At 52.2% G+C, this 24,383-nt stretch overlaps 1 protein-coding gene across 10 annotated transcripts; it reads left to right on the forward strand.

Moving 5' to 3' along the window:
• The first annotated feature begins 680 nt into the window (after positions 1-680).
• Positions 681-22,898, forward strand: DLG4 (discs large MAGUK scaffold protein 4). Of its 10 annotated transcripts, none has more exons than XM_081028091.1 (20): positions 681-840; positions 8,372-8,539; positions 12,060-12,113; positions 12,251-12,310; positions 12,509-12,633; positions 12,732-12,901; positions 13,002-13,138; positions 13,289-13,433; positions 16,188-16,483; positions 16,613-16,715; positions 16,853-16,967; positions 18,573-18,749; positions 19,040-19,076; positions 19,169-19,196; positions 19,329-19,376; positions 19,459-19,560; positions 19,885-20,057; positions 21,036-21,145; positions 21,690-21,781; positions 21,981-22,898. In XM_081028091.1, exons 1-20 carry the CDS (start codon positions 811-813, stop codon positions 22,085-22,087), a joined length of 2,277 nt encoding a protein of 758 aa, XP_080884217.1. In that variant the 5' UTR covers positions 681-810; the 3' UTR covers positions 22,088-22,898. The 10 variants fall into 10 exon arrangements, with proteins under 10 accessions (XP_080884217.1, XP_080884218.1, XP_080884221.1 ...); XM_081028092.1 differs by having other exon boundaries at positions 12,260-12,310; XM_081028095.1 differs by having other exon boundaries at positions 8,372-8,437.
• The last annotated feature ends 1,485 nt before the right edge of the window (positions 22,899-24,383 follow it).

The raw sequence follows: 24,383 nt of genomic DNA on the forward strand, positions 1-24,383 counted from the left end.
CTGAGGGAGAACTAAACCTGGGATTCCCTCCTGCCAGCCCCTCCCTCAGCCCTACCCCCTGCCATGGCCTGTCCAGTATTTAAACAAACATGGGTGCTCCCAGCCCAACTATGGGTGCTTTCTCCTCTAATAAATGAAATCCACCCTCGTCCTGGCTGCTGTCCTTGCTGGTGATTGGCCAGGTCTCCATGTTTGCCTCAGGGCCTCTCCGCTCTGCTTCCAAATCCTTTCCCATTATCCGGGTTCCTGCCAGCACTGAAGGAGTTAACTCTGCCAAGGCACCCCCCCATTCTGGCTCCTCGCTCCCTCCCTCCCTCCCCCTGCTTCCTCTCTCCTCCTCTCTCCCCTTCCCTCCTCAGCTTCACCGCTCCCTCGGCCGCTGCCGCCTCCAAGCCCCCCCCCTTCCCTGCAAAGGCCCCTAGCCTCTGGCCAGTAGGCAAGACACCCTCCCACCCCGGGGCTCCCCAAAATCCAGTTTCCCTCCCCCACCTCAGCTCATGCCCCAGCTCCCGAGCCCCGGGGCTGCCAGCCCCCGGTGCCCCTGCCCCTCCTGAGAACCGGGGTGTGCTCCCCAAACCCCCTCCCCTCCATAGGGGACCCCCTTTTAGGGCCCCCTTCCCCTCCCTCCCACGCTTCCCCTAGCCTTCCCTTCTCCCACACCCTCTTTCCCCTCTCACCCCTCCCCCCATCCTGGCTCCCCCTGCAAAAGTGGGGTGCGGAGGGGGGAGGGGTGAGAACCCACGGAGGGGAGGAACAAAACTTCGATGAAGTCAGAGCCCCTAACCCGCCACTGCGGCCAGGCCCCCCAACATGGACTGTCTCTGTATAGTGACAACCAAGGTAAGCCTGATGGGGGGGACTCTAAACTGGGGGGAGGGTATGAGTTTGTGGGGAGGGGTTAGACAGATCTAATCTGGGGCTGGGGAGCATCTGAAGATGTCTTTGGGGTCCTAATTTAGTTTTGGGGTTTCCATTTGAGAAAACGCTGGGTTTGGCCACAGGTGCCCCCTGGAGTGATCTCTTTGGTAGAAGTGGAAAATTTGGGGTGTTCTGTGATTTGGGGGTCTGGTTGGTTTTGGGGTTCACCAACAATGTTTGAGGGAGACTTATTTAAGGAGAAGCCTGGCTCACATGGGAATCCTGCTTGTGTATGTTAGAAGGTTGTCTATGTGAGGGGGGTCGTCTTTCCTCCTGGTGAACAAGCTGGCTTCCAGGTGCCTTGGCCAATTTCAGGGGTTTTCTGGCATGGCATGGGGGTAGGAAGTTATTGGTTGTGACTGCCTGATTGATCTGGGGGTATCAGACTGTGGGAAGGAGCTTGCTTTCAGTCTATAGAACCAGCATCTCCTGGTAGATACATTTGGGGGGTGCTCTCAATTTGAGGAAATTTAGGGTGCAGTCACATGGAATGGGGAGAGCTGGGAGTTGTCAGAGAGCTGGGGCCTGACATTCACCTGAGGGAATGGACCAGGTGAGGTTAGGATCTGGGGCACTCCCATGGGAGGCAGAAGGTTGCAGCAGCTGAGGTTGCCAGCTCCTGAGGTTTTGGAAGACAGGGTATTTGAAGAGGGGGACCAGGTGGGTGGTGCAAAATTTGGGGGTGGCCCAAGTAGGTGCCCAATACCCCCATCTCCTCCCACACTCTATCTACCCCTGGTTGAGAAAGAGGGAGAAGAGCAGATGGAGGGGAATGTTCCTGTTACCCCTGACACTTGGGATCATAGTCGGGGAGGACACCTGGATTTAAGGTGACTGGAGTGAAAAGAAATAGGACGGCTGGGCTGGCAGCAGTGAGGATCTGTACTAGGGTGTCCCTGTGGTTGGAGCCTGGAAAGGGTAGAAGAGCTTGGATGGGGAGCACAAGAAAGCTCCTGGTGGATGCAGGATACCTAGGTCTTGGCTGTGAGACTCTCGCACTGGAAATCTGGATGCTTGGTGTGTGCAGGGTGGCTTGGGCGGGTGGCAGGCAGCTGGGGGCTGGGGGGTGGGACAGGAAGTGGGGGCCGGGGAGGCGGGGTCTGGGTGAGTCACTGGCTGGGGAGGGGGTTATATTTAGTGGGAACTGCAGCTTCTCAGAGGAGGGAGTTGAGGACACACATGTTCCCTGCCACTAACTCACACATGTGTGTACACATGTGTCGTGTGCATGTGAACATGGATGGAAGAGGTTGTGAGCTGAGGACCTTTAGGTCTGGAGCCCCCACCCCATCTCCAGAGCTACTTGCTGGTCCCCTTTTCTGTGAGCTTTCTTCTACGCTGCTGCTTTTTCCCAGCCCTTGTAGTTTCAGTAGATTTTTGGGGCCTCAGTTTCTCTGGCCTGCTCTCCTTTAATGTCCTCTGGTTCTCTGTTCCTCCTGTCTCCAGCCCTTAGCCTTCCCCTTAGCCTTAGGCTCCCTGGCTGTGGTCCCGTGTGCAGGTGTACACAGAAAGCCAGTTGGAATGTGTGGGCTCTGCTTTCAACACGTGAACACATATGTGAGCGAGGGTGAGGGGCTTGTCTGCACTGACATTCTGGGAAAGGGGGCTTATCCATATCTCTTCCAGACTCTTACTTCTTCGATAGAGCCCAACGTTGACCATCCATTAAGTAAGGAGCCTTGCGCAGAGAGGATCATACATTTGGGGTTTTACAGAGGCATGGAGACCCAGGGTTGCCACATTCCTTGGCCGGAAAACTTGTCAGTCTTGGGATGGCAGGGACTCCAACTCCCATAAGGCCTTGAGGCACAAAATCCCTCGGTGTTAGAAGATTGCTGCTCGTGGGGCTGTTGGGTGTTGTGGTTCATCTTTATCCAGGGCAGTGGAGGGTAGCCCTGGAAGAGCCAGGAGGGGGCACATGGCTCTTGACCTCCCAAAATAGGGGGTGCTTAGGCTTTGCGGTCGTTGAGCTTCCTAGCTCCATCTGAGAGTCCTCCATCTTTCATTGCCTATATTTAGACTCCTGCCGCAGTAATTTAAGGAATATTTATTGAATGCCTACCTTGTGCCAGGCCCTGTGCTTTGTGCTAACTCTGCCTTTACAGCTAACACTTATTCTTATGCTGTGTGTCTCTCTCTCCGGTGTCTCTCGATCTCTGAGCATCTCTTTCTCCCACTCCGCCCCCATCCCTCCCCCTTCTCCCCGCGCTGCTGCCGCCGTTGCCATGGTAACCGGCGACGACTGAGGTTGCGTGGTGGACTTGAGGGCCGGGCGAGGGTGGCGAAGGGCGGAGCAGAACTAGTGGGGGAGGGGGGGAAGTGGGGAAAGACCCGGGGTATTTGGCCAGAGCCCAGGAGGCGAAGCGGTTAAACCCTCCGGGTGGTCCTTATTGGGCAAAGCTAAAATGACGGGGGCGGGGCAGTTTGGCCAACAGCCTCATTCATTGGCCGACAGGGGCGTGGCGAAGGGGCAGTGTGGGCGAGGCCGGGGGGGTGGGGGGGAGAGCAAATGGGCGGGAAGTGGATGGAGGCGTGGTCTCCTGGAGGCGGGTGGGCGGGGTCTGGCTTACTCTCAAGGGAGGCGGGCAACAGCCCTTGGAACGGGGCGGGGCCTTAGGGCTGGGTAACCTGAAAGTGAGGGCAGGTCTGGCCTGGCAGGAGAGTGACGTGGTCCCTTGTGCCGAAAGAAGACAGGGTTTGAGGGGCTTGTTGCCTAAGTCACTGCGAGGCGCGGGGCTCTTTGGAAGGGAGAATCCGGGGGTTGAGCGGTCTGACGTCTCAATTTTCTTAAGATGGAGGCCTGCTCAGATTTCATCAGAGCACAACCTCCTACCTCAGCTCTATGTTCCTGGGAGACGGTTGCTAGGCGACAGCCAAGGCCTTGATTGCTGCGTTGCCAGGCAACGGGGAAACGGAAAATGGAGGGAAAAAGGAAATGGGGGATGGGGGAGGGTCTTAATGGGTCATGGCGCCCACTGGTGGAGAACTGTGCACTTGCTATTCTAGGAGTAATTTCGAGTTCAGACCCTTACTCACTGGCTCTGAGGATCCAAGCAGTCTATCTAGATATGAAACTAGGACATTGGGGGTCATCTTGGGGCGCATCTAACAGTCTCCGGTTAATAGTAAAGAGGGGGCACAGACGAGATTCTAGGAAAGTCCGTCCTCTCTGCCATGTGTGGGCATTTTACAGAAGCCAGAGAAGCAGATTTGAAGAGACTGCTCACTGGGCTTTAAGAGTTGGAAAGGTGAGCATTCCGTGGGAGGTTATTTAGAAGAGATACTTTCAGGTCCAGTTGTTTGGGAGAAAATGGAAGCCTCTGAGGAGACCTGAGGCAGTCGATTTGGGGTGTTCTGGAAGATTTGTGGGTCACTGCAAATTGCCGGCCAGATCTTACTTTGGTGAATATTTTTTAAGGCTTGAGTATGGGGCAGATAGATATATTTGGAAGCAATCTTCTAACAGTTAGAATTCAGAATCATGGAGGGGATGTTGAGATACAGGGAGAGCAGCCAGAAAAGGGAGTAATGTATGAAATTAAGGAGTAAAGAAAAGGAATAGGGAAGTATCTCTTAAGGGTTTGGGAATAAATTGAAGAGGTTGCAATCTAATTTGGAAGGTCAGCTTTAAGATACATTAAGTATTCCCTGAAATTGGGGTCTGGTGGTATTGAGGACTGGTATATTAGAAAGTCATGAGTATTTCATGAGATACAGGGATTTGGACAGGAGACCCCAAACAAATTTGAGGACTGCTTATTTGGATGTTTACATTAGAGCAAGAGTAATATTTGCACTGATTTTAAAGTCTCTTAGTGGATAAGGAGGTTGATACGATTTTAAAAGGGATAATTTAAGGGATAGATTAATTTGAGGGCACGATCTGTTGTCCTTAAACTCTTGAAAACCCTTGTCTGGCTATCAGGTGGGGCTGGACTGCTGGTTAGAATAGGAGATGTCTTGGCATCTAAGGGGATGTTGTCCACATTAACCATTAACAACCTTTGGGGAGGTGGGGGAGGGCTATGTGGGAGACAGTTTTTTGGGGGCCCTTCTGAAATGAGAGGGAAGTGCTGCTTCCTTTCCTGCACCTTGGGAGTCCAGTAGTAATGAGAGGTCAGGTGAAGTTCAGAATAGTTATGGGCCTGGTGATTTCAGGTGTGGCAGAGTAGGTGGAATAAGGGGTCTCTGAGAACCACAGCAATAAATTAGTGAATTTTAGGAGTGTCTCTACTTGTAAAGGGGTCGGGATAGAAGTAGACTGTGGAAAGTGAAGCCCGCAGAGAAAAAGCTGGGACCAGGGAAGTTGAAGGCTAAGAGGGTCTTCCCCTCACCCCCTCTCTCTCATCGTGACGCTCTCCCGCACTGCGCAGGCGCTGTCCCCCCCCCCCCCCCCCCCCCCCGCCGCAGCCTCCGGTCGCCACGGCCGCAGCAGCCCCCGCCCCTCTGCCCCTCCCCCCAACCCCGGGACCCTTGCTCTTCCACCCAACCCCTCCCCTCAGTCCCCCTCCCCTTCTTCATGTCGGCTCGGAACAGATTCGCCTCCATGTGTCTCTGCGTGGTACGTGCCGCGGTACGGGCTTTGGCCCCGCTCCCTTCTTTCCGGACGCCCCAAATCTCAGGGTGCAAGCTTCAAGAGCTGTCGCTGTTCCTTCTCCTTGGTGCGGGGTCTCTGGGTTGCAGTGTCTCTCGGACAGCGCAGTGCGTGTCCCCTCTTTTCATCATCCACTTTCACTTACCCCTCTATTTTGGGGTGCAAGCCTCGATTCCAGGTCATTCTGTGCACCTGGGTCTCCAGTGAGGAGGGGGCCAAGGGGGAAGGAACAACAGCGACCCCCAGGCCTTTTACTTGTCTTATGCCCAAATATATTGGTGGTTCAGACTTGCACCCCATAGCATCCGAATTGTCGCAGGTCTGGGCCCTGAGTCCCCAGTAGGGTAAAAGAAGGGATCCTCCTTTCCTGCCTTTCCTGCCTGTTCTGTTTTAGGTGTCATGTATTCTGGGACTGAGAGGTGCTGATCTCACCCCACCTCCCAGTCTGCAGTTTCAGAATTAGTCTCCACCACCCCTACCCCTCCAGACGGGTTTCCTTTATTTTTTCCCCCTTACTACATGTATTTCGAAAATTTCCAAATGCTGAACATAGGCCCTAAGCTCCTTCAACCACATTCTGGGAACTTTGTATTCTTTCCTTGTTCCCCAGTTCTTGTCACATTGTGTCCGAATCTGGAGGAGCCTTGTCCTCAGTTCTGGACAACCCTCCCCTCCCCCTTTGGGGGGGGTACAGGGAGAGATGTCTGCAGTCTCACTGTGGTAAAAAAAAAAAAAAATCACCTTCATTTCTTCTCTAGAATAAACGATGAAATGTCCCATTCCATGCTTCCATTTTCTTTATGTGCACCCTGACATTTCATCATCAGATTCAGGAATTTTCTGTGAGGTGGGGTGAAGATGGAGGGGCATTGGTCTCAAACCCTCTCCAGAACTCCAAAACTTGAAGCTGAAACCCTTGGGCCCACTTTGTTGATCATGCAGGGAATTGTGAAGTGAGAGAGGAGGACTACCTCTTCCCTTTCTCCCTGGACCCTCCAGTTCTGGGGCACTGTCCCTCAGCTCTTGCACTGCCCAGACTGAAGACCACCTTTTCAGGGTGTGGAACGAACAACCTTTCTCAGTTCATCTAATTCTGTTATCCAAGATGGCCTCGCCTTTGAGGAGGACTGTGTAGCTTATACTCCCCCCTCCATTTCCTTCTGCTTTTTGTGTCCATGGTATTGAAACTGGAGCTCAGGATTCTCTCTCCAAGTCTGTGGTCCAGAAAGGGAGTGTATCTTCACATGCCCCTGTTTTCCTTCTTTAAGGCTCTTCAAATGCATCAAAGTATTTCTTGATGCTAGTTGTCTCTGTGTCCTGGGTCTGTCTTCATGTTGCCAGTACTATTTCCCTCCTCCCAGCCCCTTACTGCACCCTCAGCTAGAACTGAAGTTGAGTTACATCCTCAGTCTTGGTTCATCCTCTTCAGAAATTTCAGAATCATATTCTAGTATCAGGAATTGACCTTGGTAAGCTTCTTCCAGTTGGACTTTGCAACTGTTGACCACCAAATGTTGGGGTACTCTCAGCTTCTCAGACACTTTTTTGAGAGGGAAATTCTGCCTTCTCTTTTCACCCATGTGTCTTGGGGAGTGTATTCTGTCTTCCCCAGTCCCTGAGGGAGCCCTGCATATGATACCCTTCTCTTCCTTCCGTGATCCTGGAGTTTTGGGAGGGTATGCTTCAGGGGGGCCGGCTCCTGAGGAGGGGAGCAGCATGAAGGCAGAGGCAGATGTGGGAGGACCCAGGCCGGGTTGCTGCCCTTCAGTGCTGTCTTCAGTTGCCCTTTTCCTCTCTCTCTGGCCCCCAGTTAATCTCCTTTACTGGTGTTCCTATTAAGCTAGCACAGTAGGCCCTTGAGATGGCAGGTGGTTAGTTGCGAAAGGAGTCAGGGGGTCATATTGGGTCTTTCACTCCAAAAGACCTGAGGGAGAGCAGGATTTTACCCTGAAGATCAGCACTCTACCCCTTTCCCAAGTCAGGGCACCTGGAACCTGGCACTCATTCCTGCCCCCCCTTCCTGAGCCCTACTGCCTCTGTCCTCCCCTTTCCTCCCCATCCCCTTGTAGTACATCTGATTACCTGGCTGGGCTGTGGGCATTTGTAAAGGTGGGGCTGGACTCTTGGCCCCTCTGTTGACTACTTGGGAAGGGGGGCTTTTAGAGGAAGAACTGGCCAGGTTTAGCTTTGTCCTGCCTGGGGGGCTGATGCCAAGTACCTGCTAGTTGAAGGGCCTGATTGTGGTCCCTGCCTTGGGCATGCAAGGTGCTGGAAAACCAGTCTCACGGGGTAGAGGCTGCAGTAGGAAGACTGAGGCAATGAGCGTGGGGTGGTAGTAGGACAGAATGGAGAGCAGGAGCAGCAACTATAGTTTGGAAGAGGAAGGTTATAACATGGATAGTGGGATTAAATAGGTAGTGAGGGAAGTGGGATGAGGATTGATAGAAAAGCAAAGAATTTGGGGATGTATGTAGAGAATGTGGGTACCACTGTCAGAAGGGCTGGAGCTCTGAAAGGATGGAGGGACTTAGGGATGAAGGCCTGGGAAACGGATGAAGAGGCCAGAGGAGAGACTGTGCTGAGTAAGAAGGCTGGGGTCTTAGGATGTGAGGAGGAGTTGGGGGATGGGACTGGGACTTGGTTAGGGTTGAGAGGTGCCGAAACCTTGGCAGAAGAGGGGGTTGTGGGGGGAGGGTGGAGAGAGGGGAACCAATGGGCTGGAGGAGAGGGATGGGGAGGAGCTGGTCAGGCCCCAGGGCCTTCTGCACTGCTCTGGCTAGGCGAAGAGGAGGTGGCGGGCGGGCAGCCTGGCGCCCCAGGCACTGGTCGGCCCAAGTGACACTTCCTCCGCATTCCCAGAAATACCGCTACCAAGATGAAGACACACCCCCTCTGGAGCACAGCCCGGCCCACCTCCCCAACCAGGTAAACGCCCCCGAGCTGGCGCACGTGGCGGAGAGGAACTTGTCCCACCTCGAGGCCCCCGTCGGTGGGGTCGTGGGCCACGCCCACCTCTCCCCCCGCAAGGTAGGAGACTCGGGCGGCCCCCTCCCCAGTGCAGCCCTTGGAGCCTCGGAGTTAGGACCACCCCCCAAGGGCCGGTAGGGTGACAGCCGGTAGGGCTATGCCGTAGGTGGGAGGAGGCTGGGTCAGGGATGACTGGGGCTTGGGTTCTTGGGGGCTGGGGGAGGGGACGTTTGAGGAGCTAGAAACACCTTGTTCCCACAAAGAAGAAACAGGACAGGAAAGTGGGAGTGGATGAAGAGCTTAAAACCAGGGTGTGTGTGTGTGTGTGTGTGTGTGTGTGTGTGTGCGCGCGTGCGCATGCGTTTCTGTGTCTTGTTTCCCTTTGAGTGCGTATCTGCACGTCTGTGTGCTAGTGTGTTGAGATGTGTGCGTCCCCCACGATGCTCACCAAGCCTAGGCCCTTTTCATTCCTTCACACTCCCCACCTCTGTTTTCGTGTCCAAAGTCTGTTCAGAGCTCCTGCTGCCCTCATTTGCTCTTGTCCCATCCCTGCCCCCCACCCCCTCCACTTCTAGCCCCTGGACCTGACTCTCCCTGTCCCCCTAGTCTCCAGCCTTTTCCTTCTGTCTGGCCTGAGACTTCCAGTTGTAGGGCCATTCTGCCTCTGGCCCCTACCCCTGCCTTTGGTCTGCTCCTGTGCTCCCTCCCCTCCTCACTGCCTTTCCCTCCCTGCTGGCTGGCTGGTTCTTGCTGTTGTCTCTCTCTTCCACCCACGCACTCTCCTCCCTCTCCCTGATCGGAGCTCAGGCCCTTTGTGGCCTGATCAGTCCTATTCCTCAGTTAGCCAGCTTACCCCCTCCCCCACTTACCCCTTTTGCTGTTCATCACTTCCTTCCTCCCCTGCCTCCCCTCTCTCATCCTCTTGGACTCTCACCTCCACCCAGATATTTTTTCTGTACCCTGTCTGTCCCCCCCATTATTATTTACCACCACCTGTTTCCCCTTCTACTCCTCTGATTTTCCTTCTCAAGTCCTGGAGAGACCTTGTTTCTTAGACCTTCCATCCTTCAGTCCACTTTCCATCTTCTTCACCTTCAGTTTCCTCTTGGGGGAACATGATGGGGGTACAGGATGGGGAGGAATGGAGAACACCAGGCCAGCTGTGAGACTGAGAGGAACACTGTGCGGTCAGGCCTGGGATTCCAGGAACTTGTGAGATGCCCTGGGAAGGGAGATGCAGTTAACCAAGAAGATGGGGAGGATGTTTCTGAGCCTAGGGATGAGGAGTCAGGTCGTGGGCCGCAGCAGGTTCTGGGGTGAGAAGGAGGTGGCTGGCAGAAGAGAGAGAGAGAGAGAGAGAGAGAGAGAGAGAGAGAGAGAGAGAGAGAGAGAGAGAGAGAGAGAGACCATTTTCTGGCCTGTAGTAAAACGGAGAGACAACATAAGGGTAAGAGGTCCCAGGGCAGGGGACAGAATGGGATGAGACTGAAATCAGGGCAGCAGGTTGAGCTGATTGAGAAGAAGGAAAGTAAGGCCCTGGAGATAGGGAGATAGTGCAGAGTATTCCTCAGAAACTCTGAGGGTTGCAAGGAGTGGAGGAAAGAAGACTAGAGATGAGGCCATTAACTCTCTGAGGAGGGGGAAGATGAGAGAAGCGGGGCTTAAGAGGTGACAGTTAGTGCAGTGCTAGAGACTGTTGGAGTCAGAGCTCAGGTAGCAGAGTGAAGTAGAAGGAGGCCTAAGCGTGGGAGGGAGGTCTCAGGACAAGGCCTGAGCTGGTGGACAGGAGAAACCCCAATTTTCAGAGGAGATGGGGAATGGATTGAGAATGAAGGATTGTGATTTGGGGACAGAATCTTGAGGGTCTGAAGATGAGGTAAGGGGAGTGGTGCTGATTTCTCCCGGGAATCAGAAATTAGGATGGAGGATAAGGACAGGAGAATAAAAAGGGATAGGGCTAGAAGGTGGGATAGGGACAGGGAAGCAGATGGAGAATGGAGGCTGGGTTTCAAAGATGGAAACTGAAGGGTGGGACAGGGATGTAGATGGAGGATGTGGGATGCGGTAGAGAGGGATCAGAAGCAGGTGAAGGTAGTCCGGTACAAAGGATAAGGTCTGAGGAAGGAGGTCCTAGGATGGGGGTGGGGATTGACGGTAGACTGCTGGATGGAGGATGGACATATAGATAAGATTTTGGTGTTAGTGGCTGTTGGTTGGACAACAGCACTTGATGAGATTTGAAGGTTGGAGGATGGTGTTAATAGATTTATGGATGTGAAATCTATTATAGGTCTTGAAAATGGTAATGTGTAGTATTGAGAAACAGCAGCAGGAGAGAAGAGAGACCCCTTTAGAAGGGGAAAAGAGGAGTCTGGGGAATCGTGAAGCGTGCCTCCCGCTTGCTTGGTAGGCTCCAAATAAATATTTGTTTAAGGAGGCGGTAGGTTGGGGACCCAGGAAGGAGGCTCTTGGCCACCTCCCCCCATTGCCATGGAGACGTGGCTTCCGTTGCCCTGGCAATTGGGGAAGCCCCTAGGACGGGCCTAAAGCTGGTCCCGCCCCGGAGTCTAGAGACCTTGCTGCTTGGAGGTGACTGACGTCAGAGGCCTGTGAACGCCCCACTTTAACCCTTTCCTGAATGAAGTGGGGCGGGGGAGGAATAGATGAGAAGATAGTACCCGGATGTCTTTCACCACTCCTCCTGATGCCTTTTGCACTGCGTAGGGTGAGGGGCGTAGGGGAGGGAGGAAGGGAGGTTATTCATGATGCGCAGGGCCCATAAACCTCTTCAGCATGTATTTCTCGACCGGCTAAGGGGGGGCGGGGCCCACGGCAGGAGAGGAGGGGCTACCGGATCCCTTCTGAGTGGGGGAATCTGGTCGTGCCTAGGCCACGCCTCATCCCCTCCCGTTGTCCTGACAACAGGACCTCCAAGAGGTGGGTCTCCCCAGGCCTGGGCTGGGCTTAGATACTGTTGCTAGGCAACAGGGTCCCTAGAGGAAGGGGTAGATTGAATAGTGGGTGGGCGAGAGGGAGAGATGGCCCTGCATGTGGGGGAACCCCGGATTCCCAGGGCTTAGGGCAGATATGTGTGAAGGTGAGGGGTAAGTCTGAGGGAGGGTTATGAAGGTATCAGGGTCTATGTGGGTGGATAGGGACAGGGATAAGGGCAGCGAGGGGGCCAGGACCCAGTGGACATAATCCCTGGGGTGTATGTGTGTAGTACACAAGGCATGTAACACCCTGTGGTGTTACATCCGGTGAGAGGCTCCCCCCCTTACCATCTGCTGCTTCTCCCCCTTGCCCCCCTCCCACCCGTCTGGCTGTCTCCTTTCCTGCTTCTCAGATACCTTCTTACACATGCAGGGGGTCTGGGCTGGGCAGAGTTAGGTCCACACACGTGTGCATGTATGTATATGTAATACAGATTGAGGCTGGGTCCTTGAGGGACTCTTAAGGGTAGCAGAGCAGGCTTGGTTAAGAGGCTTAAAGGGTAGCCAGGCTGCTAGGACGCTTGGTTACCGACTGCCTCTGGAGACAAGGCTCAGGCAGTTTTTCATCTTCTTTTTTTCCCTCGCAGGCCAATTCTCCCCCTGTGATTGTCAACACAGACACCCTAGAAGCCCCAGGATATGTGAGTTGTTTAGATTTTGGAGCCATTGCAGAAGGAAGGAGGGAGAGAGGGAGAGCTTGGGTCCCAGCAGCAGGGGAGGGACAGGCTCTCAGGCAGGAATGTCTGTCTCACTGTTTCTGTGTTTCTGGTCCATGCTGGAGTTGCAGGTGAACGGGACCGAGGGGGAAATGGAATACGAGGAGATCACATTAGAAAGGGTGAGCAGGCTCCTTCACCTGAGGTCCCCTTGCTCCCTGTCTGTGCTTCTCTCTGTGCTCATGTTTTCCAGGTGGTCAGCCTCTTAACCCTGTCCCTTCCTGCTCTGGTCACAGCTCCCAAATCCGTTCTCCTCCCCACTTGCCTTATCAAGAGTGGGTAGTGAGGGGAGCTGACCCTCTTCTCCTCCTTCTGCTCAGGGTAACTCAGGTCTGGGCTTCAGCATCGCAGGTGGCACTGACAACCCACACATCGGTGACGACCCATCTATTTTCATCACCAAGATCATTCCCGGCGGGGCTGCAGCCCAGGATGGCCGCCTCAGGTGGGGAGAGGAGACAGGGGTTAGGATGCTGATTCCCTTGAAAGGAAGGGCCAGGGCGGCAGGAAGCTCCTGGCTCAGGCCCACCTTGCTGCCCTCAGGGTCAACGATAGCATCTTGTTTGTAAATGAAGTGGATGTGCGGGAGGTGACCCACTCAGCTGCTGTGGAGGCCCTCAAGGAGGCAGGCTCCATAGTTCGCCTCTACGTCATGCGTCGGAAGCCCCCAGCTGAGAAGCTCATGGAGATCAAGCTCATCAAGGGGCCTAAAGGTAGTAACCCATTATGTTGCCACCCCCATGTCTACCGTCCTCTATCAAGGCCTGCTTCCCAGGCATCTGGACACCCATCTCTACCCTCCGCTCCATCCAGGTCTTGGCTTCAGCATTGCAGGGGGTGTAGGGAACCAGCACATCCCTGGAGATAATAGCATCTATGTAACCAAGATTATCGAAGGGGGTGCTGCCCACAAGGATGGAAGGTTGCAGATTGGAGACAAGATTCTGGCGGTGAGGACCCCCATCATTTTTTTTAGCCCACACTTGGGTCTCGCCTACTGGCCCTGAGCGGGCCCAGGCTTCCTTATCAGCTCACTGGCGGTGTCTCTATCTTGAGGCTGTTTCTGGCTCCTGTCTGAGCTCTGCTTCCCTTGACCCCAGGTCAACAGTGTGGGGCTGGAGGACGTCATGCATGAGGATGCTGTGGCAGCCCTGAAGAACACATATGATGTCGTCTACCTAAAGGTGGCCAAGCCCAGCAATGCCTACTTGAGTGACAGCTATGCTCCCCCAGACATCACAACCTGTGAGAGCCCTCCAAACCCCAAAGCTCCCCATGACTGATCCCAGCTAGCCCTATGACATCCCTGGTGACCATTCCTCTTCAGATGCTCCCTGTGAAATAGGTACAACCTCTGCCACTGCCTGTATTTGGAGAATAGGTGGAAAATCGGTCACCATAGAAGAGCTAGAAAATATTGTCAACAGCCTCTCCCCTAGAAGGCACAGGCCCAGATGGTTTTATGGCTAATTTTATCAAATCCTCAAGTAATAGATTATTCTTATGCTTTCTCTGAGTATAGGAAAATATAAAAAAGTTTCATATTTCATTTTATAAGGGCAGTTCAAATGGTTACAAAATAGTGTAAAAGAAAGGATAGGCCAATTTTGCTTCTGAATAGAGATGAAAATATTTGTAATAACATAGTAGCAAACCAGACACAGTAGCATATTAAGAGAATAACATTGTCACAAAGTAGGGTTTGTTTCAGAAACCTAAAAGTGGTTTCATATTAGAAAACCTCTTAATTTGATTCACTGTATTAAAAAGTTAAGGGAGAAAACTTTTAAGTTCATTTCAAATAGATGTGGGAAAGGCATTTGATGAAATTCAGCATCTATTTTGGAATATGAAAACTTAGTAAACTAGGAACAGAGGAATTTTCCTCAATGTGATGAAGAGTAGCTTTCAGAAACCAACAACAAACATTTCCTAATGATAAAATCCTAGCAGCATGTCCATTCAATTAGGAACTAAGCAAGGATGCCTCTTATTACTGCTGTTATGCTACATTGTTTTAGAGCAACATTTTTCAATGTTGATATTGTTGTTTTTGGACTCGATTGTAGGGGATTGTTGTGTACATTGTAGGATGATTAACAGCATCTCTGTCTATCAGACGACAGTGGTACCCCTCCCAGTCAGAACAACCAAAAATGTCTTTAGACATTGCCAAATAGTCCCTGGGAAGCAAAGTTACCCTGCTTGAGAATCACTGTTTTAGAGATTTTAGGCAATGTAGTGAGGCCAGAAGAATAAATAGATGTTACATTTGAAAAAGAAGAATTAAAGTTGTTCTTATTTATAAATCATATTATTGTCCATCTAGATTAAAATCTAAGTGAATTAACTGAAAAATTTAGAAATAATATGGTTAAGAATGTGGCCAGAAAAAAGAAAAATTACAAGAATTAGTAACTTCCCAACAATAAAAAAAAGGGGTGGGTAAAAAGATCCCTTTTGCCAGAGAAAAAAATTCTATAAAATTTTTGCAAATGTGAACTTGACAAGAAGTACGTAAGATTTATATGAAAGAAATGAAGAAACTTTACTGAAGGACATAAAATAAAACTGGAAGAAATGGAGAGTCACACCATGCTTCCAGATGGAAAAACTTAATATGCTGAAGATCTCAACCCTGTCCAATTAATCTATACATTTTATGCAATCCTAATCATAATTTTAATGTCCCTGCCCGCCCCCACCTTCCCTGAAAACTTCACAGATTGATTTTAAATTTCAGCTAGAAAAATAGATTTGGGAGAATAGCTAAGAAGTTTTTAGAAAAGAATAATGAGGCATGACTGCCTCTACCAAATATGAAATCATATTGTAAAACTGTATTAAAATCGTATAGTAGTGTTTCTAAATGCCATAACTTACCAGAAGGAACCTTGGCTCCTTGATTCCAAATCCTGGGCAAGAAACGTACAAGATGAGCTCCTAACATCAATGGTCAAGGAAGATATCTAAGACTGCTAAGGTTATGTCAAAGACACAGGACCAAATTGAAGGGGCTTCTACTGGCCCTTCAACCAAAACTCATTAAATGTGTTAAAATCTATGAGATCATAATCGTACTTCAAAATAATGGGTACCTTTGGAGGATGCTAGGGAACTCACTCATTCTAAAAACTGGCAAATAAAGGGAACAAGTCAAGCATTTATTCTCCCTTTCCTGTACAAACTGCACTTTAGAGTAACCAACCAACGGTTGATATGGGAAAGTTCCTTTTTATAGAAGAATTCCCATTAATAAGTATTGCCACCCTCAAAAAAGAAAACAAAAATGTAGAACATCACTATTTTGCTCCCTTGGGAAATAGCCAAGCCAGGCAGAGGTCATCAGTGTCTGATAAAACTCTTGGGTGAAAGGATGATAATACCTGAGCTGGCCAATTAGTCTTCTAACAAAAAGACATTGCTGCATCCTGATGTGATGCCGTAGAAAGTACATAGCACCATCTATGAAGTATTGCCAAAAATTTGAACTTGAATCTGACTAAGTGTCTAGTATGAATTGCCAGTTTACCGGAGATACAGGGCAGGGGCACATGTTAACACCACAGAGATGCAAACAGTGATTCCCATATTAGAATTTACCTAATGGAATGTGGGAAATTCTATTCCACAAAGGACTTTATTGTTTCAAGTGAATGGCCAAGACAAAACAAACAAACAAAAACAACCAAAAGAAAATGCCAAAACCTTGGTATTAATATTTGCCTTGACTTCATCATCCTGACATACCTAGGGCAGGTAACTTCGAATCCATTACCCCCTAGGAGAACCAACCCCTGACGTCACCTGTTAATTCCTGCCTCTGATATTGCTGTGATCTGATGTCCCCCTTTACCACCCGTCCTAGTATCTCTGGCAGAATAACTTCCCCTTCACCTGAGTCTGGTTCTCCTGGTTCCCTAGGGAGAAGGTGGGATGGTGGGTGCTCTTTCCCTCCATCCATTTCCATGTCATTCTTTCTCCCATGTCTTCCCTCAGCTTATTCCCAGCACCTGGACAATGAGATCAGTCATAGCAGCTACCTGGGCACCGACTACCCCACAGCCATGACCCCCACTTCCCCTCGGCGCTACTCTCCAGTAGCCAAGGACCTGCTGGGGGAAGAAGACATTCCCCGAGAACCAAGGAGGATTGTCATCCACCGAGGCTCCACGGGCCTGGGCTTCAACATTGTTGGGGGCGAGGATGGTGAAGGCATCTTCATCTCCTTTATCCTGGCTGGGGGCCCTGCGGACCTCAGTGGGGAGCTGCGGAAGGGGGACCAGATCCTCTCGGTGAGGGAAGGCCAGCCCCTGCCCACACCTTCCCCTCCCCTCAGGGCAGGGCCCAGGGCTCTTGGGCCGAGCTTGGGTAGGCTGGAGCCTGGTGTTTATCTGCAGTGACTCAGCCTCTCCTCCCTCTAGGTCAACGGTGTTGACCTCCGCAATGCCAGCCATGAGCAGGCTGCCATTGCCCTGAAAAATGCAGGTCAGACTGTCACGATCATCGCTCAGTATAAACCAGAAGGTATCAGGCCTGAAGCTCCCTCTCTTGTGGGCTAAGCTGGGCCTCAGAACTCTGTCTCCTCAGCTCTGGCTTCAGTGGGGGTGGAGGGAGGGGGCAGTAGGATGGGGCCAGAGCTCAGGAACCTTGTCTTTCCTCAGAGTATAGCCGATTCGAAGCTAAGATCCATGACCTTCGGGAACAGCTCATGAATAGCAGCCTGGGCTCAGGGACTGCCTCCCTGCGGAGCAACCCCAAAAGGGGTTTCTACATCAGGTCAGATGCTTCCTGGGCTGAGTTTCTCTCATTGTGTGACCCCCGTCCCCCGGCCAGCTTTTCCCCGAAACCCTGCCTGGTTCCTCCTCCCCACCTAGGCCTGACACTCAGCTGGTGTTCATGGGCTCAGCTGCACAGGTTAGCATTTTGAAATACTCCATAGCAATTGGAAAACAGCCTTTGCCTTAAGTATCCTTACTGCCTTCTAGCCCCTGGTCACTCTGGCACTTCCCCTAGGACCTCCCAGCTGCCCCACAATTTGGTAACTCAAAGGTTAATCCCTGATAGAGCAGGGGGTCTCTAAGCTATTCAGAATATTGCCTTAGCCTGCACCTCCCTCCGGGATGACACATTCCAGGAAAGGTGGACCAAAACTCGCTCTCATTCTTTATCTCTTTAGTGGCATTTTGCTTCCTTCTTAGGGTTCCTTCTCCCATTGGCTCCTCTTTCTTGTCCTCCCCAGGGGTAGGCACTGTGTCTTGCAGATCTTCTCTTTTCTTCCTCTGGGCTTCAGTCCCCTCAACCGACCTCCTCTGTTGCTCCATTCTGCAGCTGTCTTTCAGAGCTGTCAGCTCTGGCCTGACCTCTTCCTGGAGGTCCAGACCTGCAGTTCTGGCCATCTGCTTTCTGGACACGTCCACTGGGATGACCCACAGGCATCTCATATTCAACATGTCCGAAACCGAGCTCACATCTTTCTCCTGTGCACTTACTTGTGCTCTCTCTTTTGCCGAATCAGTGTTTTCTCTATTGCTGAATGGCACTACCATCCACCCAGACACCTGGCTCAAACTGGCACCTTGCTCGGCCCTTGCCTCCCTGCTGGGGTCCAGTTTGCTCCCAGGGTTGGTCATTTCTGAGTCCCGGATGATGCCGGATGACCCTGGTATTTCTTCCCTTCTTCCTGTCTCACTGTCCCGTTCTTTGTCCTGGCTCTCTCAGTGGTCATTCCTCCCCTTGTCCTGACCCCAGGGGTTAGGGCTTATTGACAGGAATTTGATACTAATAATGGTAACCAGAGTCTGCAAAGAGTAATTTTTTTCCCTTAAGAATTTGAGCAGCGGGGGTGGCCGGTTAGCTCAGTTGGTTAGAGCGCTGTGATCTTAACAACAAGGTTGCCGGTTCGATCCCCACATGGGCCACTGTGAGCTGCGCCCTCCACAACTAGATTGAAACAACTACACTTGACTTGGAGCTAATGGGTCCTGGAAAAACACACTTAAAATACATAAAAAGTTAAAAAAAAAAAAAAGAATTTGAGCAGATTCCAAGTTATCCCTGTGACTGTGACGTGCACGCGTATTGCAGACTGCTTTCTCTGGAGGATGGTGTTCTAGATCTTCAGAAATTGCACTGAATCCATAAGCTGGTCTGATGGCTGACACAGTGTTGACTGAGTGATAGTTAATAGTTGTGGTGATTATGAGTAATAGTAGAGCTTTTGGTCCCATACAGTTCTTGGGTTCCTGAGAATCCACGGCACCTGTGAGAGCACCATCGGCAGCTACACTTTGCTATAGACTCCTGGCCCTGAACCTCTGGGCTGGGTCTCAGGGTAGCTGGAGCCCTCAGCCAGGTTCTGACCAATGGCCGCCCGCCCTCCAGGGCCCTGTTTGACTACGACAAGACCAAGGACTGCGGCTTCCTGAGCCAGGCCCTGAGCTTCCACTTTGGGGATGTGCTGCATGTAATCGACGCCAGTGATGAGGAGTGGTGGCAGGCGCGGCGGGTTCACTCTGACAGCGAGACTGATGACATTGGCTTTATTCCCAGCAAACGGCGGTGAGGCGCCCAGGGCCATTAGCCTTCCTGCCACAGGCACCAAAGCCCCCAAGGTCCCCAGGGTGGGCAGCCAATAGGGCATGGGTCTGTCCTCTGACTTCTTGGGAGTCTCTCCACTGGACCTCCTGGGCACGATGACTCCCAGGAGCCTTGGGGGCAGACATCTCATTTAGGAGCACAGGGGCCCAGGGACTGCTGGGAGATGGGGTTATCAGCTGGTGTCGTGGGTGGGAGCTCTAAGGTCCCTCACTGGACATTTCCCTATCTCCCTCCCATCATGTTTCCCACAGGGTTGAGCGACGGGAGTGGTCAAGGTTAAAGGCCAAGGTAGGTAGAGGAGGGGGTGAGCATGGGTGGAAGAGTGGGGAACTCATGGGGTGAACTCTTAAGCAACCACATGGCTTGCTCTTTCTTTCTAGGATTGGGGCTCCAGCTCCGGATCACAGGGTAGGTAGGGTCAGTTTGGGAAGACCTGAGGTGAGAGGAGCCCTGAGCTTCTCTTGATATCCTCAGGAAGGCAACGTGGGGCCTCGAGTCCCCTGTCTCAGAGCCCCTTGCAGACGCCCTACCTCTCACTAGGTCGGGAAGACTCGGTTCTGAGCTACGAGACAGTGACGCAGATGGAAGGTGAGCCCTGCCCCCTGCCTTGGCCTCAGCCTTTCCTGCTCCCTGGCTCTGTTACCTGCTTGAGCTGCCCCTCTCTCCTCAGTGCACTATGCTCGCCCCATCATCATTCTCGGGCCCACCAAGGACCGTGCCAATGATGACCTTCTCTCGGAGTTCCCCGACAAGTTTGGATCCTGTGTTCCCCGTGAGTGCCAGGGCCTGGGATGGAGGTGGGATGTGGGGCTGGGGCACATGAAGGCCATAGGCAGAGTCTCTTGTGGGCATTGGGATTCTCGGAGAAAGGGTGCTTCTCAGCCATTCTCATGTTCCATGGTCGCCATTCAAGGCCAGAGACTAGGAGGACCCAGAGGGTGCTGGGAGGGTGGTCCTGTCCCTTTCAGTCTTGGTCTCCCCAGGAGCCCCTTCCACTGAAGGACCAGCTGAGCACTCTGGGGGCTGACATAGGCAGCTTTTGAGCTAGAGGGATGGTGGTTAGATCTTTGGGGGGGGTGGGGTGACTTCCTGGCAGATACGACACGGCCCAAGCGAGAGTATGAGATAGATGGCCGGGATTACCACTTTGTGTCGTCCCGGGAGAAAATGGAGAAGGACATTCAGGCGCACAAGTTCATTGAGGCCGGCCAGTACAACAGCCACCTATATGGAACCAGCGTCCAGTCTGTACGAGAGGTGGCAGAACAGGTAGGGCTCAGCAGGCACCCTGTCCTCTTCCTCCTCCCCTCTCCCCACCCCATGGCCTTCCTCCAGCTCTCTCTAACTCTCTTTCTCTCTGTGTCTTTCCCTGCTGGGTCTCCACTCCGCTCCTCCACCTCCTTCTCCTCTTGGGCAACTCTGTCTGACCGCCTGCTCTCCTGTGCCCTGCTCCTGCTGCCTGCCTCCCTCCCTTGCTTCCTGACCCCAAACTCTGCATGGCCATCTGGCCCCTCTCTACTCCCCTTCCCTCCTCCTTGCCCCATTTCTCCTCTCTTCCAATGGTCTTGCTCTTTGTGGCCGGGCCTCCCGTACCTCGGTCCCTCCCATCTGCCTTACTCCCCTTTGGCCCTATCCTCTCCCTTTGCCTGTTTCTGGGGTCTCCACTCCCCTCTTCCACTCCTCTGCTACCTCCTTTTCCCTGCTGCCCCCCATCCTGCCCTCTCTCTCTCCACTACTTTCTCCATCTGCCCCTCCTCCCTCCCATCTGTCTCTCCTTGTTCCTTCCATCTGTCTGTCCTCTGTCTATCCTCCCCTCCCTCCTCCCTCTATCCTACTTCCTTTCTCCTTTTTCTTTGCTTTTTTGCCCCATCTGTCCGGGCCCACCTTCCACACCCCCACCCTGCTCTGCCCCTCTTGCCTTGCTTTGCTATGACCCTTCTTTTGTGTCCCCTCCCTGCCTGTTACTCACCCTCTATCCATCTGTCTAATCCCCAACTTCTGTACTGGCCCCTTCCCTTACTCTCTGTCTGACCCTTCCCTTTTTCTCTCTGTCTTTCACTCGGTCTGTCTGTATCCCCTTCCCACCTTGACTCTCTCTGCTCACATGTCTTTTGACATCCATGTCACTTCCCTTTTGGCCAACTTTCTGTGCTCTGCCTTTCCATGTACTGTGTCCTGTCCTGGCACTTCTGTCTGTCCTTTCCCGCCACCTGCTGGTCCCCCTCCGCCCACCCTGCCTGCCCCCAGGGGAAGCACTGCATCCTCGATGTCTCAGCCAATGCCGTGCGGCGGCTGCAGGCGGCCCACCTGCACCCTATCGCCATCTTCATCCGCCCCCGCTCCCTGGAGAATGTGCTGTGAGTATGGTCCCAGGGGGCCTCCCTTCCGCTCCCCTACAACTGTGGCCCTGGGCCTCAGAAGGCTGTGTTGAACTCTCCCGCTCAGAATCCTGGACAGTGACTCCAACAGCCCTTCAGGGGGAGCTGCACAGGGAGCTGGAACCCAGAGGATACAGGGAATCTCAGGCCTCTTCCCTCTTCTTCCTTGGGCTAGGCAGGACTACAACTCCCAGCAACCCTGGGGCGCACACCTGCTGGGGCAAGCCAAGGCCTCCAGGGCTGTTGGGAGTTAAGAGTCTGAATCCCTTCACTGGGGCTGAAGGTTGGGAGAATGAGGCTCTAGAGAGGTCCCTGGAGTGGCCATACCTGGCTGGGGTGGGTTGCAGGTGTGTGAGTGTGGTGGGGGGGAGGTCATCTGTGGCTCCAGAGGATATTGGGAATTGTATTTTTTGTTTCGTGCTCCAAATAAGAAAAATACGGGTTGCAATTTAACATCCTTGGATGGAGGAGGCAGGACAGTAGCCACTCACCCTCAGGTCTGTATGTGTCTCACTCTCTACAGAGAGATTAATAAGAGGATCACAGAGGAGCAAGCCCGCAAAGCCTTCGACAGAGCCACCAAGCTGGAGCAGGAATTCACAGAGTGCTTCTCAGGTGAGGCTGCACCCAGCCCATTGCCAGCACATGATGAGCCTTTGCTCAGATTCAAAAACAGAGAAGGAGGTAACAAAGAAGTGGAGATCGCTGGGTGGATGGTTTAGAAAGAGGTGCCCCCTTTGGGTGGGCATCTGAGCTGGTGCCACCCCCCTGGCTGGGCATCTGGCCTCATTCCTTGCTCCACCCACCCCCCCAGCCATCGTGGAAGGCGACAGCTTTGAGGAGATCTACCACAAGGTGAAGCGTGTCATCGAGGACCTCTCAGGCCCCTACATCTGGGTCCCAGCCCGAGAGAGACTCTGATTCCTGCCCTGGCTTGGCCTGGACTCACCCTGCCTCCATCACCCGGACCCTTGGTCTGGACTGAATTGCCCAAGCCCTTCGCACCCCTTGGCCTCCCTCCCACCCCTTCTTATTTATTTCCTTTCTAACTGGATCCAGCCCATTGGAGGGGGGACACTCCTCTGCATGTATCCCTGCACCCCAGAACTGGGCTCCTGAACCCCAGGAACCTGGGGTCTGGGGGGAGCCAGGCTCCTGGTCCCCAGCCCTTGCTCCTTAGGACCCCTTGTCCTTGCCCGCCCCCAACGCACACATGAACCCACTGGGGGCCACCCCCCCCCCCGTGTTCTCCCACACACATTCCAGAAGTCAGGGCCCCCCCCTAAGGAGCACCCCGCTGCAGGGATGCAGGGCCACAGGCCTCCGCTCTCTCCTGAGGCATGGTCTGGGGTCACCCTTGCTCACATCATAACTCCCATGTCCCTTGATTTCTCGTTTATTTTTTCCATTTTTTTCTTCTCAAAGGTGGTTTTTGGGGGGATAAGTGGGGGACTACACTGTGGGTCCCCTGCCTTCCACATGCCCCCACCTTTTTTCTTTGCTGGTTTGCATGAGTGGAAGGTCTAACTGTGGCTTTTTTTTTCCCCTGGGATTTTTTTTTTTGGGGAAAAGGGGAGGGATGGGTCTAGGGAGTGGGAATGTGGGAGGGAGGGTGGGGGGCAGGGATTGGGGGTTGGGTGTCCAGGGGAAGACTGGAAATGCTGCCGCCTTCTGCAATTTATTTTTTTCCTTTTGAGAGAGTGAAAGGAAGAGACAGATACTTGAAACCTGGTGTGTGGCCTGATTATTTGGGACCTGGGTGAGGAGGGAGACGGGGTGGGAACATAGGGATGGGTCTGGTAAAGTCAGATCCTTCTTCACGCTGCTTCCCCCAGAGGATAGAGGGGACTGAAGGGGCCTTGGAAGGAACCTGCAAATCAAGAATGCAGAGTCAGTAGTGAGGAATGGGCCTGGAGGGACTGGAGCTCTTTCCAAGGTCACTGAAAGACCCAGAAAGAGGAGGACAGACTTGGCATAGGTCCCTGCAAACTTAGCTCAGTCCTGAGCACTCCCCTGGCTGTCTTGGTCCTGTTGGGCAGCACAATGGTCTCTAAAGGAAAACATAGAAGGAACTTTCTTCATTCATGTTCATGGAGTTGTGGACAGAGCTGGGCTCTGGCAATGACCTTTACAGAAGTTTGCTGACACCGTGTTTCCCTGAAAATAAGACCTAGCTGGACAATAAGCTCTAATGTGTCTTTTGGAGCAAAAATTAATATAAGAATGTATAATAATAATATAATAGTTTTATTGTATTAAAGACCCGGTCTTATTGTACTGTAAGACCGGGTCTTTAATATAATAATAATATAATACAATATAATTAATATAATATAATTAATATAATACCAGGTCTTATTCATTTTTGCTCCAAAAGACGCTTTAGAGCTGATTGTCCAGCTAGGTCTTATTTTCAGGGAAACACGGTAAGAAGTGCTGTGTAAATATTTACTCACTGGATTTCTTTATGCCCCATCACTATAGGAAAGATTTGTAGCAGTTTTGAAAATAATAAGGATAGGACAATAGAACTCAATACCAAAGATAAAAATAGGAGAAACAGTTGCTATAGGGTAAAGATGATCTCCGAGCTTCCTCAGATAGGACAGAAAAGGAAATGGTCCATTACATAGTTTGTGTGTGTGTGTGTGTGTGTGTGTAGACACACACTTATACATATATACATTTATGTGATATAAAGACAAACTTTTAGTCCTTTTAGGGAGTCAGATTTTCTTGGCCCGAAGTCCTAACTGAAGCCCCTCAGATGTTGCTGTGTAGGCTAGTGGTTCTCAGCTTTCCTTGCCAGGCTCCCACCATGAAGGCCTCAGCTGCAGCACAGATGAGCTTTAGCCGGCACCTGCTGTGATACCACCCCTTTCTCCCTCTGATTCAGGGGCCCCAAGGGGGAAGGCTGAGGTGGAGGGTACTAAGAATTGTGAGTTATGGTTAAGTCCTCAACAGTGCAAAAGGGCCGTTTTTAGAGTTACCCCTGACAGAATTTGAGAGTTGGGTGCAAAAGACCACCCTCATGGGCAGTGATTCTGGGGAGGGCATGGCTGCCTCAACCTAAATTGATCCAATGATAAAGGCAGAGATCCCTGGAAGTGTGTCAACCTAAACCAGTGGTTCCCTCTGGATTACCCTGAAGGTTTTCTGTGCAGTACTGTATCCAGTAAACCCAATCCTGGGGGTTGGACTCAGAGGTCTGCATTTC

Source organism: Rhinolophus hipposideros (assembly GCF_964194185.1).
Source record: "Rhinolophus hipposideros genome assembly, chromosome: 20".
NCBI classification, from domain to species: Eukaryota; Metazoa; Chordata; class Mammalia; order Chiroptera; family Rhinolophidae; genus Rhinolophus; species Rhinolophus hipposideros.